This window comes from Callionymus lyra, chromosome 11 (assembly GCF_982586985.1).
Source record: "Callionymus lyra chromosome 11, fCalLyr1.hap1.1, whole genome shotgun sequence".
Classification (NCBI taxonomy): Eukaryota; Metazoa; Chordata; class Actinopteri; order Syngnathiformes; family Callionymidae; genus Callionymus; species Callionymus lyra.
In genome coordinates this window covers 19,070,756-19,091,524 of record NC_141828.1, presented here as the reverse complement: position 1 = coordinate 19,091,524, position 20,769 = coordinate 19,070,756, and the positions used below count along the sequence as shown (strand labels likewise).

The 20,769-nt window shown below is 39.4% G+C and overlaps 1 protein-coding gene across 2 annotated transcripts in view; it reads left to right on the top strand.

Annotated features, from left to right (window-relative positions):
• Window positions 1–3,176: 3,176 nt before the first annotated feature.
• The window catches only part of insyn2ab (inhibitory synaptic factor 2Ab), a 28,588-nt gene continuing 10,995 nt past the window's right edge, over window positions 3,177–20,769 (top strand). For both annotated transcript variants that reach the window (XR_015712973.1, XM_087802220.1), the window contains exons 1-3: window positions 3,177–3,402; window positions 11,505–12,615; window positions 18,256–18,327. Coding sequence is in view for 1 of the 2 variants with exons in the window: in XM_087802220.1 (XP_087658346.1) it covers window positions 11,510–12,615; window positions 18,256–18,327 (1,178 nt within the window). In the remaining variant the exon portion in view is untranslated. The remainder of the gene's footprint in view (window positions 3,403–11,504; window positions 12,616–18,255; window positions 18,328–20,769) is intronic.

Genomic DNA, 20,769 nt, shown 5'->3' with positions numbered 1-20,769 from the left:
TTTACTTTAAAAGATGCTCAATCATACCTAATATTACTACATCGTCCAATGAGAGCCAGTGCTTTGATTGCATTGGCGATGGTTAGGTTTTATTCTTTGTTTGCAAACAGATTTCTTAAAATAAGTTTTAATCAGATTTTTTCTGTAGTTACATGTAGAAAAGTTTACTAGTATGATGGGAAAAAAACAAAAAAAAGGGAAATCTTGACACAACACAGTCTACATTAAAAATAGTCGTCAATAGTCTTCTGTGTGTTTTCTACAAACAATATGGTAAACATTTCAAATCAACTTTTATATAAATAATGAAACAAACTGTGCTGTTGTTAGTTCAAAAGAGACAATATAGACCGAAGGATTCCAGGACACTCTATTTTTACTTTGAGGGCGAGAAATTTCTGGAATCCTGGATGTGGTTTCATTGATTTTATTATATGTAAAATGACCTCCTTTTTAGTTTGATTTAGAACTGCCGCTTCTACATATACTGTACTTACACTTGGCATGTTAGCTTAAATTAAACAACCTCGGATAACTCTTTTAATTCACTGCAATTATTCAAACTCACAAGACAAAGCTTGAAAAATACCTGCGAGGCAGGACTTGCCGTCGACGAGTCAAGTATTATGAATGTTTAATTGACAGTCATCTACAACCATAGGGGGGGGTTTAAGTGCATAAATCAAGACTCCCAACAGAGCCCTTGGCAAGTCAATAAAAGAGGTGGTAGTTGAGCAGGGACTGGGGAAGGGTGAGATTTCTCCCACTTGTCAGCGCCGTAATGTTCCACTCTTTAAGCACAGTGTGATTCAGCTGTTGATTGTGAGGCAACATGGTTTGTGGCGGGTTTAGATGGGCCTCAGACGCCGGGTCTTCAGTCAGACGTTCGTCACGGACCCACAAGCCCGTGGAAGCTTCGAGGAAAACAGACAATTAAATCAATAAGACAGCAGTCAGCAGATCAGTGAGCTGGCAACTTCTCCCATTGGCCTTTTTAGGAGGAAAAAATGGATTTGAAATCGTTATTTCCTCTTGTTCGGCTTCAAGTTGCTTACATAAGCTACGTCTGATCAAACTGGTGTGTGACTTCTCAAGTTGCCCTCGCAGAGGAAATCATTTTTTAGGTCATTCAATGCACTAAACTGTTTAGTATTTGCTGACAAGCCGTCATTTATGTTCACACTAAAGTTTTTAAGTTATTAAGTATGTTTTCTTGTAACTTTAGCTACAGGTGAGTAAAAGTAATGGAGTAAAATAAATAAGGAGTGTCAATGACATTTGTTGATGAATGTTATTCTAAAAGAGAAACTAATTTTAAGAAAAGAAAAACATTTTTTTATGTTTTATATGTTGAAGTCTTCCTCTCCAAGATGCAGTAAGTCCCTCATCATGACCATGTTTTGAACGTATTACTTTATAAAGTTCTCCCCCGTCTGAAATCCCATCGAACGAAAGGTTACGAGAGCGGAGTCCATCATGACGTAAGAATGACTTCACTCCTCCTCCAGCCAGCTGTAATCACGCCCTACTTTGTTTATACAACAAGTCCCTTTGAGGTGAAGACTTTCCAGGATTGGTGACGCTCGGAGACAAACCTTGATCATTGGATATAAAATGAAAAGGGTTTTAGCAAGAATCGTCACAGCAGTGACTGAGCATAATCCTAAAAAACACCAACCGTTGATTTGACGTAATCAATATAAAAATGATACGTGATTTCATGGAATTGATGGTTCAGAATCATAGACTGTAGTTTCAAGAGTATCACCTACTGACCATTGAAAAGTAGTGTTCATGAAAATTAATCTACCCATAAGTAGAGTGTTAAGACCTTGGCTCCTGCAAAGGTTCAGAACAGCCAATAATTATGATTGTTTAGCTAAGTGTTACTGATAAGTATTGATGGGTGATTTTTTTCAGTCCACTAGATGGCGGTCTCTGCACTATTTTCCTTTGTTTTAAACAACTTTTCTAATGAAATATAATTTTAAACTGATGGCGCCACTTACTGACCTCTTAACAACATGACACTGTTTCATGAAGCTTCATCAGCCCAACACCAATTCCTTGTGGAACTTTTCATCCGGAAATTCTTTCATGTTCTACTCATGACACTTTAATCAACAGTTTTAAACACTTTGTTAAAGTTCAACAACTCATCGATAGCACCAGTTTCATAAAACCTCACAGTCTTTGTTCTGAGTTCGGAGTTCACGGCTAAACGATGAAACGTAATTATCAACCTTCGACATTCATATGTGACGGAGACACCTGAGTTCACCTGAAGTCTCCGCTAATCTACTGTTTCCCCAAGTGATGCTGCCTCCACCCTCGAGCCTCGTCTGCGGTCCTGACCCACACTTGATTACACTTCATTACAGAAACCACCCACGTTGACATCTGGTTCAACTCCTTTCATTTCCCATTGTTTTTTTTTAACTTAAAGATGCTTTTCGGAATAAAAGAAACTATGATTTAGTCTTTCCTATTTTTTTAAGATTTACGGCACGTTTAAAGAGAAATGTACGTCACCTTTTTTTCTCCACTGTCGTATGCATCCTCATCATCTGCCTCATTGTTTCACTTTTTTTTTTTCCAACTTTCTTTTCTTCCTCCTTGTCTCAGATTCTCATTACCGCTGCTGTTCCTACTGGCTCTTTGCCATTCCCCCCCCACCCCCCTTTTGTGCAGCTCCAGCCACTTGTCTTGGCTTCAACATGTATCATAAACAATGTGTCAGATGTGCGAGCGGGAAAGTGGGGGATCCAATTAAAAGGCACAATGCGTTATTATTTCGGCTCATCTTCGCCCGGGATTACATAAGAGCTCAGTGACGATCCAAGTTAGGGGAGGGTGGTGGTGGTGGTGGTGGTGGTAGGGAAGGGGGGTCTTCACCGATCATGCAGTTCTCTAACTCTGGATTCTCCCCAGCAGCTTTTACCCTCCTCCTTCATCTCCTCTGCCACATCCACCTACCCATCCACCCACAAGCCCACCCTCTCCCTGCCTCCCTCTCTCTCTCTCTCTCTCACACACACTCTCAATCAGCAGTGCACAGGGATTGCAGTAGCAGCACAGCGAGATGGAGATCTCCGCTGTCTGCTCCCGGTGAGTGTGTCACTGATGCTTTGAATGGGGTTTATGAAAGGAGGGAGAAAAAAAGGGGAGCCACCGTTAAGGACACCATGACACCCTCTCTTCTTCTTCTTTTTTTTTTCTTCTCCCCCCTTCTGATGGTGCTAACCTGATTCTTTTTGCCGGATGTGCACCAACTACTTCTTCAGCTGTCACCGCGCCGGCTGCTTCTCCCTCGGCTGGACTGTACCCTGGACGCAGATGAGGATGAACGCCGGCTCTAGAGGGTTTTCTCGTGTCCTTTCCACCTCGGATCTGTTTCTCAAGGTAAAGAGTTTCACCCACTTCTGTGTTTTTTTTTTTGTTGATGTTGATGACGAGCTGGGAAATTTGTCATGGAATACAGTCCAAGTCTGGGGGTGGCGCGTGTTTGTCCTGAGAGATATGGATAATTGAGGAATGTGGGTTGCATCTCCTGCATCTGAGCAGTAGGTGTAATGACTAATCATAAAAAAATAAATTTAAAAAAAGATTCACTGTGATAGTCGTGTTTCATTTACATGACAGTTCCGGGGGTGTCAAAGTGCGCCATTGATTAATGATCAATGGTTTGTGAAGCCGTTATTTATTGATGCCGCTTTCTAGAATGCAGAGCCGCAGAACATATAACACATTCATATGCAGCAAGTGACCCCCAAACAAGACGGGTCCTTACGTACTGTCATTGAAGCTTTCTTTTAAAATATTGGGTTGAATTGATCCTGCATCATTGTCTGTCTCAGCATTTTCTTTTTCACTCATCTCATATGTCCTGACATCCATCATTCCTGCGTCCATCGATAAATTCCCACCTTGGATAAAACGCATTCTTCCTGTTTTAACTATTAGTCGTCGCCTTAAAAAAAAAACCTCCATAACTTACCCGTGGATTCATTTCACATCCAGGTCTCATCAAAGAAATGGAGTCCTCTTTAAAAAAAAAACGAAAAAAAACTATCCCATCTCGACAGAGTGCAGCCGACTGATAAATCTTTTACAGCCAATGTCATGAAGGCGAACTTCGTGTCTCAAGAGATGGCAAAATGGATCGTTTGCCTCAACAGTGAGATGCTTTTTGTGGAGCTCATGCTAGTGCCTGAGTGCACTTACCCACGAGCACCTTGTGTTGACTCGAGTGTTTGCCAGAACACACAAAACTCTGCATAAGCAGTGCAGTGATATTCCGTCCTTTACTTATCAATGCATCTTTGGTGCAATGTCACGCTCCTAAATGTATGCTAAATATTCCCCATGTCAACAGCAGGACCCCGCCTCAGGATTTCTCAGTGGTCTTCCCCTCACATCTGAAACCCTGTCTTTTGCTGGTGATGCAGCAGGAGGTTCTTGAGTTCCGATAATGGTGTTACTTAACAAGAGTGGCTGGACTGTTAACCTTGTGCCACGAGGAAAAAAAAGAAAAAGAAAAAGCTTTGAGTAATTATTGTGTTCATATGGATTGACATGGATGCGATTCCAAACAAGAGAGCGATCCCTTCTCCTGCTCTCTCTCCCTTTTGCTTTGAGCGTAAATCATGAGTCAGCAATGTTTAAGACCTTGTACAGCAGGGAAAATGAAACCGACCCCCCCTCTCCCAATTGAATATTCCCTCCTGCTTTACCACAGTGGTCATAATAAATCAGTCAACGTGGGGTTTTTTTTTTATGTGTTTCCCTACAATCACGAATCATGAGGAGGCGAAGGGCGATTGGAACAGACAACGTTGGTCCACCGTTGTACATAAGGAGATTTCAGAGGATTACTTTTTGCAATTTTAGACGCGATGCATTATTCATAATCCAGTGGAGAGACGAGGCCTAGATCAGCGAAGGACCTCGGGTCTTTAGCAGAGACGTGGTCCACTGTGAAAGAGAGGGAAGATTCTAAGATCAAAGATCTGAAGATGACGCTGACATCTTTGGCAGAACGCTGTGTGTCACGCTAACAATCTGTGAGTCGCAACAAGAGGAAGATTCATTGGTTCCTGCTTATGTCAAGTTATTTAAGTATCTTGACATGAATAGTATCAGCATTTCGATTTTTTAAATGTCTGGCATCACATGGCTGCCTAAATATTCTTTAGATCTGCTTCTAACCGTAACATTGTTATTTTAAAGACCTATGAATATTTAAGTCCATTCAGTATAAATACATTATCACAGCGGTGTAAATGATTTATTTTAGAAATCTACTATTAAAACCATTGCAAAGGAGGTAATGTGATGGTCCTACAAAAGAACTTAAAAACGGATTAATGAAATTTAATAGAACATTCTGGAACGATTGAGATGGAAAAGAGAAAAAATAATACTGTCTGACCCCAGAAATCCTATGAATATTCATCCCATTGAGCTCATTTTCTATTTCAAATGCTATTAAATGCTAATAAATTCAAGGTAATATTGGGTAAAAAATTAAATCAAAATAATGTTGTAAATATGATATTGAGCCAAGTTTATTTCTTCATCTCAGTTTATGTACTTTGTGTAATTAATCTATCCGGAAAAAACCGGAGCAAACGTCAGAATAGTATCTGACACCTGACATCCTCATACATATTTATGTTTCCAGGTCTAGTTCATTTGATGTATTTATTTCTGTGGTTTAGTTTTTGGACTTTTGTATATATCCTTATATGTATATGTGATACATATGTATTAAAATCTATAAAGAAAATGTAATACATAAACAAATATTAAAAAAAATATGCTGAATGTATAATTAATTATAATTTGACATGTCTCTAGTTCAACACTGCAGAAAACTGACCAGAAACTGTTTCCTTCAAATCAGAAAAATCTCTAAACTTGAAAAATGATGTCACAACACAATCTGGAGCTTGTAATCCATGCGTTTGTGTCTTCTCGTTTAGACTATTGTAACAGTTTATTTTCGTGTCTAAACAGGAAGGAGCTGTCTTGTCTGCAGTTAATACAAAACTCTGCAGCAAGAATTCTGACCTGCTCTAGTAGAAGAACTCGCATTTTCCCGATCTTTAAAACTTTTTACTGGCTGCCAGTTTCTTTCGGGATCAATTTTAAAATTCAGGTTCTTACTTTCAGAGCTACAATGAGGTTATTCTAGACTTTGTGGAAGGTCTCAGGAGAGAATGTTTTAAAAGTTTTGTTCGTTATTCGTCGTCAATTCCGAGGCTCCCTCGCTACATGAACGAATCGGTGTGAATGTCCACAACAATCGCGATGATGGATTTATATTGTCCTAAATGACAAAACATGATTAGTTTCCACAGAAGCAGCAAACGACAAGAGCAGCTATCTTTCTTCTGGTGACAAATGATCCATCCTGGTTTATTTATGCAACAACGTCTTGTCTTATGAAAATGATTAACCCACTCATTTCTTATCTTTATTTCCGGCCTGATCGTGCATCCTTGTCATGCTGGACTCTTTCATGCATCACTCTCAAAGCTGTTGACTCACAGATGAGACAAGAAATGATGACATTTACACCGTTAGCGGTGAAATTTGGTCTCAACACCATTTCTTGAAACAAACAATCTGCCGTTTCATCATTAGGAAGTAAACACGAGTCATCCTGTGACAATATCCAGTCTCGTGTCTCGTGAAATAAATCTCTGGCAAATGAAGGACTTGAATTTGACGGCTGATCCTTTGATGAGTTTCTGATCATCAGCGAAGTTAATTAACTCACTGATGCTCGTTCTTGAGCCAAACTTGGCTCTCTGTTGAGAAAATGAAAACAAATCAAACTTTATCGTCTCTGACAAGAGGATCAATTAAAAACGAACAAACAAACAATCAAATAAATAAAACAAGTTCTATGGTTCAATAATTGATCAAAGAAAAGTTTACTTACAGGTCTCAAGGCATTAAGCCAACCTAGACATTTTTAATATTAATCCTGCGAAACCAAACCTTTATTGAATTAATAAATGTTGTCACCATTGTAGAGTTAGAAGATCATTTTGTTCATATAGTCAGATTGTGAAACAGAAGTGAGCCAGGACTGTTCCCTGAGGAGTCCCGATAGAGCAGTAGCCCACTAGTTTTGCATCCCATGGGACAGTTCAATTGAAGGGTCACTTTAGTATATAGTTTCTCATATAGCAGTGCATTCTGGGAAGTGTTAGAAAGTGTTAAAGCTATTCTACTCCAGCATTTCCAGGTGTGACAGTCCATCGACTGAATAAAAGACTGAAAATCTCTTTTACACTGTGTCTGGTTGACTTACAGTTGCTGGTTAAGATCCTACTATACCTTAAAAAATAAAACTTGACATTGTCATCTAAGGCAGCGGTCTCCAACTTTTTTTGTACCACTGACAGGTTTAAAGACGGCATTATTTTCACGGACCTTCAGATAAAAGAATTAAAAATAAAACGGTACAACCTGCAAAAAACATATGTTTAAAGCATCAAAATACATCTCACAGTAACTCAGGAGCCACAAGATGGTCCCATAAACCGTTTGTGTTTTACACATTTACTTATTTCTAAGTAAAGCGGGTCGACGTTTCAAAAGTCGCGACTTTATATGTGAAAATCTGTTCATGTTTCCCAATAGAAACGCATTTCATAGAGTAATAATCAACACAGAAACCACAAAAATTCAATCATTTATTTAACTTTTCTCTACGGCCTGGTAATTGCTTCACGGAACGGTATCGGTCCCTGGCCCGATGGGTAGGGGACCACTGATCTAAGGTGCTTAAATACTGTTTTTCAATTAGAATTTTTATTTTTTTATTGTTAATGACTCTGCTAAAAAGGTCTTCCGAAAGCAAAAGAACTTCCCGACATTCAACCCAGAAGGACTGTCGGTCAGTGGTCTTATCTGCAGTCGCAGAAGCAGAACCATGCGCCGTCTCGCCTCACGCCTCTTCCTTGTTCGCTCTGTGAAACAAGGCTGCGATAACAAAATATAAAAGAGTAAACTTTTTGACTTTTTCAAAATCACAATTGAAGAAAGCAATTTTCAACTTTGATGCAGGGACTTATAAGTCCACTCCTGTCCTCCCTTGGCTGGAGAACTCTGAACGTACAAAAGGAATTTTGTCAAAACAGCCACAAGCACTCTCCCAAGTCCACAGTGGTTTAAAGCTGTGGCCACAGAAAAGGAAGATGAAGGTTTTATATCTCACTTCCTAAACTATGGAGGTGAATATTAAGGTAAATGTACTCCATTACTTGCAGTGTGTCCTTAGTCAAAGTGGCTTTATCATCTTTTTCACGTTCTTTCAAAATCTGATTTAGAAAAAAGGGAAGGCTTGACTTGTAAACCAAGGATTTTGTGTTCCGATGAACCGACCCCTTCCCAGCCTCGTACGTGGTGGTGGAATGAAGGACAGACACATGGATGAGTTTAAGAAAAATGCTCGTTTAGTGAATTATGCAAAAGTCAGAGACAAACTTACGTGAACACGGGCGCTAGCAAGCAGAGAGATCTATTGCAGACGTCTTGGAATGCCAGAACGCAAAGTTCACACAAAATGGTGGATTTTTATAGTAGAATATTCAGGTTAACGCCTCTAGTCAAATGTGAATGTAGGATTGGTCAGTAACTGTAAACACTTGATTCTAAGATGGCCGTTGCACGTGATCGTAGTGGAAACTTACCGAAGGTTGTTGTTTTCTAGAGAGAGTTTGTTCCCAGAGACTTGCTGGCCTGTTCTGTCTTTCAGTGTGAGTTCTCAAACAGGTTCCCACAGACTTGCTGGAATCTGGGATTGTTTAATCTTTCTGTGTGTGTGCAAGGCTTTGTGACCTCGGCCTGTGAGTTGTGAACCTGAGTGTAGTTTAAGTGAATGCAATGCAAGACAATGATTATTTAATATGAATTAAATATGAAAGATTATCAGTTAATCAAGTGACTATTTGAAATGTGTGTTAAATCTAGATGATTGATTACAGTAAAGTTGTCATTTCCTTACACCACCTCCAAGGGACTCGTTGTATAAACAAAGCGGGCGTGATTACAGCTGGCTGGAAGAGGAGTTACACTATTATTACGACATTATGGACTCCACTCTCATAACCTCTCGTTCGCCCATGATTTCAGGCAGGGGAGAACTTTATAAAGTAATAAGTTCAAAACATGGTCATGATGAGGAACTTACTGCATCTTAGAGAGGAAGACTTTAACATTTGAAACATGTACAACAGGCACTTTGCAGAAAATAAAAAAATTCATGAACCGTGATGATCATACGGTTCTTGTTGTTGACAAATAGTATCAATCACACATACATTTTGGATCAATTTATATTCAGATTTTGCTTTTTTTTTTACTCTAAACATTACACTGTGGAGGATGATTGGCTTCCATCTACGCCTGTGAATAAAATTGGTGAGGAAAAATACTGACAATTTTCTGTAATTTTGTATTTTTCTATCTATTTTTTTTCTCCTGCTGCTCATTTCTGCCACCTTGGAGGCTTCTCTGGTTGTGTTGAGATCACCATGAATGCTTGCGAGGTCAGGAATTCCCTCCGCTGTCTATCTAAAAAAAATAATCTGCTTTCTGTGGCGCTGATGTTAAAGTGACGCATGGTCACTGTCTCTTTTAATCTTTTCTCTCGGTGGCCTAGAAACTCCAAATCATATCTGATTATCTGCAGCGCTTATTCACAACCAATCACCAGGTCGCATTTGCAGTCTTCAATTGTCGATTCATCCTGTTGACTGACTAGTTACAAGAACACTCTGTAATTATGAACTGGAAACTAAAAAATATGAATTTATTTTTTAATTTTAATTGAATAACTACTGAACAAATCATACACAGATTGATTAAAATTGTTGAAATAAACATCGATGTTTCTGCTGAGAATCACATTGAAACAATTGTCTTCTTGTTGGCACAAGGAGTTATTTTACATCCAGCTCTCACATGAAGCGAATGTATATCTAAGGTTTTTAATCCCGCAAATGCAGCTGTAACTTTTCATCATTTTAGATGCCATCTGTTGTATTTTTTGGTGGGGGAGTTTTGTCAGTCAGTGACCTCAAAAAAAAATTGTTATCTAAGGTCATATGATCCAGTTTTCTGACCAAACAAAAAACTATTTTAAAGCTTGAGATGTATTTTGCCAATGGTGAAGAAAAACATCCGTTTTTTGATCTAGAATGCTGCTGTTAATTATGCTTAGTTTGCTCCCACATTTATAAAACAAAGATGACTGTAATGAAACTGACGATTTAAAAATGTTTTTCTTTTATTTTTATTGAGGATGATGGTGATGATGATAGTGATGATGATGAAGATGATGATAATGGTTATGATGAAGATGATGATAATGGTTATGACGATAATGATGTTGAGGGTGATGATGTAACAATGATGACGAGGTTCAGGATGAGGATGATAATGACAATGATGATGATGACAGTGAGGGTGATGATGAAACGATGATGATGGGAGCGGTGTGATGATGTTGGTGGTGATGGTGATGAGGATAAGCGTGATAATATTGATGAGGATGGTGACGATAATGATGGTGAAGATGACGATGTAACAATGGTGACGAGGATGATGATGATGATGATGATGACGATAATGACGGTGATAGTGACGATGATGATGAGGATGAAGATGATGATGTTGATTATGATGTGGATAAGGATGCAGATAATGATGGTGATGATCGTGATGATAATAATGAGGATGCTAAGGATGATGGTGATGGTGATGGTGATGAGGATGATGATGGTGAGGGCAATGAGGAGATGATAAGGATGAGGATGATGATGGTGATGATGTTGATTATGATGTCGATGAGGATGGTGATGGTGATGGTGATGATGTTGATGATTATGTGGAAAATGATGAGGATGTTGATGAAGAGGATAATGATGGTGATGATGGTGAGGGCAATGAGTAGATGATAAGGATGAGGATGATGATGATGATGATGGTGAGGGCATTGAGGAGATGATGATGACGATGGTGATGGTGAGGATGATAAGGATGATGATGATGAGGATGATGATGATAATGATGATGATGGTGAGGGCAATGAGTAGATGACAAGTATGATGATGAGGATGCTAAGGATGAGGATGATGATGTTAAGGGTGATGAAGGCAATGAGTAGATGATAAGGATGAGGATGAGGATGATGATGCTAAGGATGAGGATGATGATGATGATGATGGTGAGGGCATTGAGGAGATGATGATGGTGATGGTGATGATGAGGATGATAAGGATGATGATGATGATGATGATGGTGAGGGCAATGAGTAGATGACAAGTATGATGATGAGGATGCTAAGGATGAGGATGATGATGTTAAGGGTGATGAAGGCAATGAGTAGATGATAAGGGTGAGGATGAGGATGATGAGTCATTATGCAATAATCTTCTATATTGGATGGATGGAGTCACAATGTTTATTTCTTATTTTGTTTCCAGGAAATATGGTGAGCAAAGACGACGCCACATGTATCCTGCTGTCAGACTCCGATGAATCAGATCCAGAATCTGCCACGATACAAAGCATTGACCCAAAGTCCGGGCAGCTGGTGAGGAAGAGAAACCGGGCTTTGCAAGTTCGTTTTAAGGATATCTGCGACGCTCAGAATGAGCTCAGAGGGAAACACACAAGGTCCATTTCCTGCAAAGTGAGACAGCGAAAGTACATGACCATGCCTGCCCGACGCTCCATCCCGAATGTGACCAAGAGCACCGGCGTACAGACTTCCCCGGATCTCACGACACGATACAAGACTTTCCCGTTCGAGAGGAAAAAAGGACACACTTTCAAACACACGGCTCTGGTGGAAGATTACAGGGGAAAGAATGGATTTTTGAGCGATATCAAAGGCGAGGATGTCGAGGCGGTCGGGGAGACTTTTAAGTGCAAAGGGAAGATAGTGGGGCAGACGAAGGCTCTGCTCCACCACACGGACGACAGCAGCGATACAGAGGATTTACTCTCAAACGCAAACTGCATCGACGGACCCTCGTGCTCGGACACCGTTTTCTCAGACGAGGGTCCCTCCAATAGCCCTCCGTCCAAAAGCAAACACAGAGGATTACCAAGAGAAGACATGGACACGGGCTCTACCTCCAAACGCCAACTAGCCAATTCCGATTTCTCGCAGGACAAATTCAAGGGCGGCGGGCCGGTGGAGTGGAATTCTTTGACCCGCCTGGAGTCTTTCGAAGGCCCCTCGATGAGCTGTAAAAGGAAAAAGGGCCCGCAGCTCAACGAGCAGCAGTCACACACACTACCCCACAGCGCTAAATGTTCGGCACAGTCGCAGGGTCAGGGTCGGACGAGGCACGTGTCGGCTTCGTCCAAACTCCAGCAAACGGCTGGGAGGAGCGAGGGCTTTCCTCGTGGAGACACGCGAGCCACGGGAAGTGGAGGCGCCCCGTCGGTTATCTCCTTATCTGGCGACAAGGATATCAAAGCACAGTTGGATGCCATGGAGACTCTGATTAACTCCAGTCAGGAGACCATCAAAGTCTTACTGGGAGTGATTCAGGAGCTGGAAAAAGGTGAAGCACAGAGAGAAGGGTAAGTAAACCTCTGACTGTTTAACGGTGGGACAAGGAGGTTTTAAACATGCTGATTAAACTCCTGAGAATACAACGTCTTCAACTAATTTAAAAAAGAATACATGAACAATTTGGACTGTAGGAACAAAACACAATGGGTTTCATTCATGAAGCGCGAGTAAAACCCCTATGTAGATATTCACATGAGGGTTTTATCAGATCTCTACGGACAAACTGCCGTATCTAAAGAGGCTTTTTGAACTTCGACCGACCGTGATTGGTTACTAACTTCAAATATAAAGGACGAGACTCGTCTGGTTTAAAAGCAACCTTACTTTCCGTTGATCTTTCCTCTGTAGATCAGAACATATCAAGGATGAAACGTAAATGATTTGACATGAAACTGAGGGCAAATAAAAACACTTCAGTCCGAGAGTGATCTCACAGTCCAAAATATCACCTGCTGACAAGATCAGCGCTCGTATTATTGAGGAAATAAAAAATCTGTTAGGAAATATACTTGATGATTGTTTACATATTTTGATATTTGATCCTATTATTAGTCTATAATCCTATTCATATTATTACTTAAATCAATATTAATCATGTAGAAAAAATGGGAAATTGAGCCAGTCAATTTAAATAGATAATACAAAATTATAATCTTGATTTTAAACCTGCTAATGTCAACTATTCCTTCATTAATTTATTTTCATTACAGCTTAATCCCTAATAAAGGTCGCTGGGGGCTTGCAGACTATCCCAGTTTCTTCGGGCGTGAGGCAGGGGAAACACACACAGTCCCACGGCACAAAAACACATGTTGAGTTCAACATTAATTAAAGTATTTATTACCAATAGTGAAAAACATTATTTTAATGCATTCTTGAATTTACACAAACCCGACAAATGCTCAGGTGTAGATTTTCAGAGTAACTAGCACAAGATTGCAGCTACTAAAATATAGATGAATTAAATGTCCCACTGTTTACCAATATTTACCAAACAATCAAAAACAATATCAGTACATGTATCAACACAATGTAAGAAGCACCACATAATGTATGGAAATCCGGAGGTACAAAAATACTCCTTTTTTAAGTATAATGAGCGTAAATGATAGAAATCAGTCAGAAATTGATGAATTCATGAATATATTAAAACAAAACCTTACCTGGCAACTTTAAAGTATTAAAACTGTAAAAGTAATTGTGTTATTTACAGGACCGTTTTAAAGAAGTGGGGTTACTATGAAGGATAACAGCGTGTAAGCATTTGTCAGCTGTTTCTGCAGGAATCTTAAGATGAATTCTCTGTTTGTTTCTTTGGCTTTCCCTGTTGCAGCCTGCAATCCAACCTGCTGTTGTTTCCTCCCACTCTCTTAATTCCAGACATAACCCTCATAAACTGCTTTATTGCTGTTTGCTTCTACAGGAGTGCCAGACCCGCCACTGAATTAAAACTCTGCCGGCTCTGACAGTGGCCCGAGTGTCTAGCGAACGTTCCAATATTACACTCATCCGTTTGCATTTAGGAGCCCCTGCTGCCTGTTTTGGATGCAAATGTAGGAGAAATATTTGCAACAGCGCCACGGAAAATGGCTGTTTGCACAAGCATCCGAGGATGGAGGTTAAATTTGAATATGACGCAATATTTTTCAAGAGTGTAGCATCACTTTCAATCAGTTGTATGAAGGCCACTTGAGCCCTTTCATGCTCCGGTTTGCTATGTAGTGTCAGAACAGAAGCACCAAGATCGGTTTGTACAGTAACGGCTATGTTTTGCTGATGTTTCCTCTGAGGTATGTTTTTTTATGTTTTTGTTTTTAAAGTAGACTTTAGGGGAGGAGACTTATTTTTGTCAGAGCTGCAATAAAATCCCAGCGACGACCATTTTTCCCATCAATGGCATAATGTTGTTTGCAGGAAGTGACACCAGTGAGTCAGAGTGGATTATGAAAATGATATGAACATCAGTATTCCGAATCACAGGTGTAATTTTCAAGTTTTTTTTTTCCAAGGAAATACCTGGGACTAGTTGATGAGGCCTCATGATACAGACACTGTATTATGATAAAGAAACTGTTTCATGATACAGTGTCTTTATTGTAAAAGACCACTGGATAGCACTGTTTTCCTTAAAATATTATTTTAATACAATAATTTTATGAATCCTGGCATAATTTTCCAACTGAGCCTGTCATCTAGTGGCCTTGAAAATGAAGACACCGTATCATGATACAGTGGCACTTCACAGCTGTATCATGAGGCCTCATCAATCCATCACTACTAAGGACTAAATGCCTGAAACACCTTAGCTGGTAGTTGTGTGGTAGATCTACACAGAGTCTCTTTTTCCCTGCTAAGCTCCCTTCAGCTCTAGCTCTTGGCTCAGCTCTGTCTTCACCAGCACAGACTGATGAAGCTTCCTTTGAAACTGAAGACGCTGCACAACTGTCACTCTCACGCTCAACCTTTCCCACTCACACATACTTGAACCCTCAGGTCAAAGATTACAGATTAGACAGGGTGTCCTGTTGCAAATGTAAGTGTGAGGATGGATGTTTCGCTGACATCCATCAGTGTGATCATCCAGCCAGGTAGAATCCTGACAGTCCTAAAAAGCTTCTAAAATTCAGCCCTGTATTAGATCTTGGACAAAACATTGAAATATATAACACCTAATTAATCAAACTAATTGAACGATTAACACTTTTATTTTTAATGTATTATCAATATTAGTAACTTATTCTATATAAGAAACATTTAGAAATTATACAATTCCCTGCTGGGAAATCGCAAGAGTGGGCTGTGTGCTTTTCCCCTGTTTAGAAAAAAAAAATGAAAGCTACAAAACACTCAAATCCCATGTTGATAATTTGGACTTTTATCTACAATTCAAAGTTTTTAATGGTGTTTCTATGTGAACATATGGCAGAGCAGGAGATGTTTCAAACAATTTAGCAGATTATGACTTTTTTTACCTCGTCCCTTTCATTACATATGGGAAATTTATCCCAGTTTTTCACGACTTATGCGAAAGAGGTGTCTATAGTGGGCTGGCTAGAATAGCCCAACATATACTGAATATATACTGTATCAGGTCATATTCATAATTTATTTTGTGTTTAAATTATTAATTAACAAGCCTGTTTTTGTTTGTGATCCTTAACCCTAGTGTTAGCTCAGGGACAAGGTGAACCAATGACCTAAAAATAATTTGTTTTTGGTATCCCCTGTATCCCCCCTGCCTTCCAGAAATACATATGCAGTGGTGGAGGTCATTCACCTTGAACCAGAGACAACACAAGGGATACATGAAACTCAAGCCTTCGGGTCACGTTGACCCAGAAGTGTTAACATGTTGTGTTAGGTTGTATCATGTGCTCAACTTGTCCTGCCACAGGCCAGAATACACACTTTTGTTTAAATAGTTGTATCCAACATGTTGCTCTTGTTTTATATATTTTACAAACTAACTTCATGTATAACTTGCTTCTGAGCAACATAATACAGGCATATTAGGATCTTGGTAAATTTGCCTTTTTAAGTTTAAGGAGAAAATCTAAAAGATTGTTTGTTTGAATTAGGGTTAGGGTTGGCTGGTTTAATTAAGCAATCAAATCAGATATTATTTTTCTACAAACACAATTTGAGATTAAATTTAAAAAATGAGTAAAATGTTATCCTCATTTTAGTAAATTAGTCTCACTTGAGTTGTGCTGTTCATGTCTGTCAACAAACATCACCCTCATGTTGATTATTGGGATTCAATTTCAGAGTAATCCATTTCTTTTGAGAGTTATAGACAAAAATGTATGATTATTTTAATGTAACAACTGGAGCTCAGTTGTCTTCATCTTTCTCCAAATACCTCCATACTGCTCGTCTGTAACATCAATCTTGTATTGAAGCCTCGACATGAGGAATTATACCAAACAAATGAAACAGAATCTATATTTAAAGCTTGTTTTTAGCAGAAGCTGCTTGGCTGTCAGCGTTAATCTTGCACACTGACACTTGCAATGTGTTTGAATGAGGATTGTGAGCCACAGCTACAAACAAATGTAAAATACAAGTATACAGATTGTTGGACGTGTTTTTGGAACAATTCCTAATGTCGAGGCTTCAATTGAAGATGGTTGTTACAGACGAGCATCATGGAAGTATTTGGATTATGAATGGGTATTTTGAAGTGTGTATTTTTGGACGAAGACGAAGACAACTGAGCTCCAGTCGCTACATTAAAATAAACAAACATTTTTGTCTATAAAATCTAAAAAGTAACAGATTACTCTGAATATAATCCCAATCCTTAGTCGACACAAGGGAAGGTAGAAAATGAGGGAACTTTAAGTCTCAAGTGAACCATGACTTTAGGCAACATTCTCTGGGAGAGAACATAAACTGAAGCTGCGATCCAACCGTCAACCTCTGAGTCACAAGCAAGTCTAGAGTCTGATCCTGTTACATTTCCACTTAAATGACCTTTTCCTGACAAGGTTGAACTTCCACACGCTCCTCATAATAATCAATCAATTACGACCGCTAATGACGTTAATTGAATATCATCATCATTTCAACCGAGAACTCGAGTCAGGCAGGGCCGGAGGTGGAGAGTAGAACTGAAGTGGTTGAGACACGTCCCAGGACTGCTGACGCGGCAAACACGAGTGAACAAGATGTGCCGGGCAAGCAGTCCGGTTTGGAAAAAAACATCTCGAGGACCAGCTTTTCATAATCTCTGTTTATATACACAAGTATAAAAATCGCATCATTAGCTTGACGCATAGAGTCCGATCCAAGGGGAGACACTTAAATATCAGGGGAGAATCTAAATAGCCGCGGTGTCATTGCACGCAGCTGTTTCAAAGACAGTTAGTGAAGAGAGCAGGATGCACCGGACGACTCACCTTGAGCGCCCATCAAAGAGTCGCTTCTGTCTCCCACGCCGTGAGGTCACCTCTGGTGTCACGGCCAACGTCGAGGTTCAAAACCCCCCCCCCCCCTTCGCATGTCATCCGTCACGGAGGAAGGGCTACCGCGACAGCGAGTAATTGCTAATGCGGCTCCCGACAACCCCTGCCAGTTTCCGAGGCTGCGAAAATCAACTTATCCGCACGTGTGACATAATGAAAACTTAAACCAGGGGGATGAAAAACGACGACTGTATAATCAAGGTTGTCATGTTCTCAGCCTTTCTTTCTTTTACACGCATGTGTTTAAAACCTCCCTTACAGGCAGAGACATGGCTTACGTTTAATTGAATATAAAGAGTTACAGTGTTCCTACACTTCATAGGGTACTGTGCCATAAACAGGCGGGCACCAATTTATCACGCTGATTGTCCTTTTGTTCGCTGAATACGCCCGTGGAAAATTGAATTCAATGGAGAGAAAATGTTTGAGCGTACAGTAGAGAATATATTGATTATTCATCACAGCCCATGCATGCTGAGACACAAATCATATTTAACAGGAAACAAGACAGTCTTGCATTAAAAAAAACAGTGCGCCTGAGATGAACCAAGACCATCAAGAAAATAAAAATGTTGGAGATAAACAACTGTTTCGACGAAAGAAAGTGATCTCTATGAGGAGATCTCACACTGTGGCTTGAATATGAGTCTCTCACGGACGCTTCTGTTCTTTCTCTCACAGGCTCTCGTACCGAACCGGGCAGGACACAGCAAATTGTGACACTTGTCGGAACAGCGCTTGCATCATCTACAGGTGGGCGTCTTTAGATGTTTGAGAAATGTTGTACAACTACCTTCCGAGGAGGACGTATTCTCAATCGTTTGATTCAATGAGATAGAACTGGTTTTACTGTTGTCATTTTTCTCACATTTTTGTGGTAAATATCTTTAAAATTCAATTAAAAAACATGACAATAGTGATAAAAAAAAAAAGTGTTTTGTTGATAATAATGTGTACTTTAAGTCAAGGAACCATTTAAATCATTTAATTATTTATTATCCTATATTTAGCTATTATTTATTTTATGAGTTCCAGTTACTGTTAACTTTCTTAAAATACAACCAAAAAAACATCCAAGCTGAGTGTATGTGAGGGTTTTTTTTTTCTACTAGATATAGATCTGCCTTTGAACAAGGTAAATATATGGCCATGTGGATCACAAACGTCAACTCTCACCACACTGCCACCTGGTGGGTGGAGTGAGTACTTACAGAATTAGACTTTCCTCAGCACTAGTGAGGCTCAAAGGTCAACTACAGTATTGTTATAAGCGTCTCTTAAATTTATCTTGGACCTCTTTCGTACTCATCAGTATGTGTTTGTTTGTATAAAACTCTCTTTTCATTCTCTTAAACGCTTTGTTTTTCTAAAGCTAAAATTTCGTTCAATACCAAAACCACGCCCACTCTGCTGTGATTGGTCAAACTTTGAAGGTTTCAATACAGCGTCATCAATCCTGAAAGTCCTCACCTCCAAGGGACTCTTTGTATAAACAAAGCTAAGTATGATTACAGCTGATTGGAGGAGTGAAGCCATTATAACAGCATAATGAACTCCGCCCTTGTAACCCCTTGTTCGCCGAGATTTCAAACGCGGGAGAACTTTATAAAGTAATAAGTTCAAAATATGGTCATGATGAGAGACTTACTGCATCTTGGATTTCGTTTTTTTGCCAGTTAAGGTGGTGAAGTAATGTTGTCTTTTCTTGGCCTCGGTCTGAAATATGTGAGGTTTTTTTTAATAATCGCAAGTGGATAGAACTGGAGAGTAAAACATATTTAGGTGCAAGACGACCTTGAAACGTGTGGCTAACAAAACAGATGAAGGATTTCTGGAGAAGCTTCCTTTTGTCATTATTCACCTCAGCTTGGCCACGTTCGTTGGTCATACATTAACAAAAACAGGAGATTAATCCTGGCGAAGAAACTTTCTCAAGTGGGAGTTCCTCGCTGTGCAGGAGGAGTCAAGGATTTCAATCATCAGAACAAGTCTTGCAGCTACACTCACTCTCAGTCGTGAGGTTTGAGTCACGACTGAGAGTGGCCTCAATAATTCAGAGAAAGGTCATGGGAGTAGGAGGAGATACTTCTTTGCTCAGAGAAGAGTCGCCCGGTTTGGGAAAATCATGAGTATATGGAAATTTCAATACTTTTCGATGCCATGGTTAAAAAAAAGAAACCTTTACCTTTGAGTAAACAACTTGATTAAGTAAAAAAAACAACAAACAATTATTAAAAATGAATTAACAACTATGTAACACTCAAACAGTGTTGAGTAGCCTTCAAGTATTATAGAAAACTGAATGATTGTCTTATAAATGTGCAAATAAGTAACAAAACATAACAATTTTATTCATTTTAACAGCTTACGAGTAGCCTTAAGTATAAAAAGAACACGTTTTCTTTGCCTTAAAATATTTCTTCAGAGTCTTAGCTGCTGTTTCTTTTGCTTCTGATCAGTTTCTTCTGACTGATACTGTAAAGGAAAAGGGAAAATAAAGATTTACTTCAAATAACATGAGCTCAGATGGGGAAGCATTTCATAATTGTATTTTAACGTTAAGTTAAAGTAATCTAAAGTATCATAAACGTGGGCATCTTTTGTGAAGTGTTGCTGTAGCAAAGTGTTTTCTAGACATAACATTATAGTTATAGTGAATTGAAATTCCCTCACCTTGAGCCTTGAACAAGTCAGGATGTCTCTTACAAGTGTTTGGTGGGATTTGAAGTGTTTCCTCCTTTAGTTTCCAAACTTCTAAGCTTCGAACTTCAAAGGCACAGTTTGCAGGATAGGTTCCAAAGTATGTTCAAATGCAACCCTGACTGGCAGGTTTATCATAAGACGAGGATGTGTCTTGTTTTTCACTGGAAATAACAGAAGCCACTGTTTTGAAGACAGTTTTGGCGCTCACTGTGTAGACATGCATATACCGCCCTCGTCAGCTCTGCTAATAACTTGTGTATTCGGTACTTACTGTACCGTCAATTAACTGGTATCATTGTATGTTTAGCTTGGTTTTTATTTTTAGCTCTTGGTAGCAAACCATGCATACCCACTGAAGATCTACAATCTTAATGTCATCCGAATAATTCCATGTAAAGTACAAATGCAGGTTTCTTGTCATTTTAGACACAATATCAAAGAATAGTCACGGTCATATCAAAATGTGGCAACAGAGAAGTGTTGAAATATTAA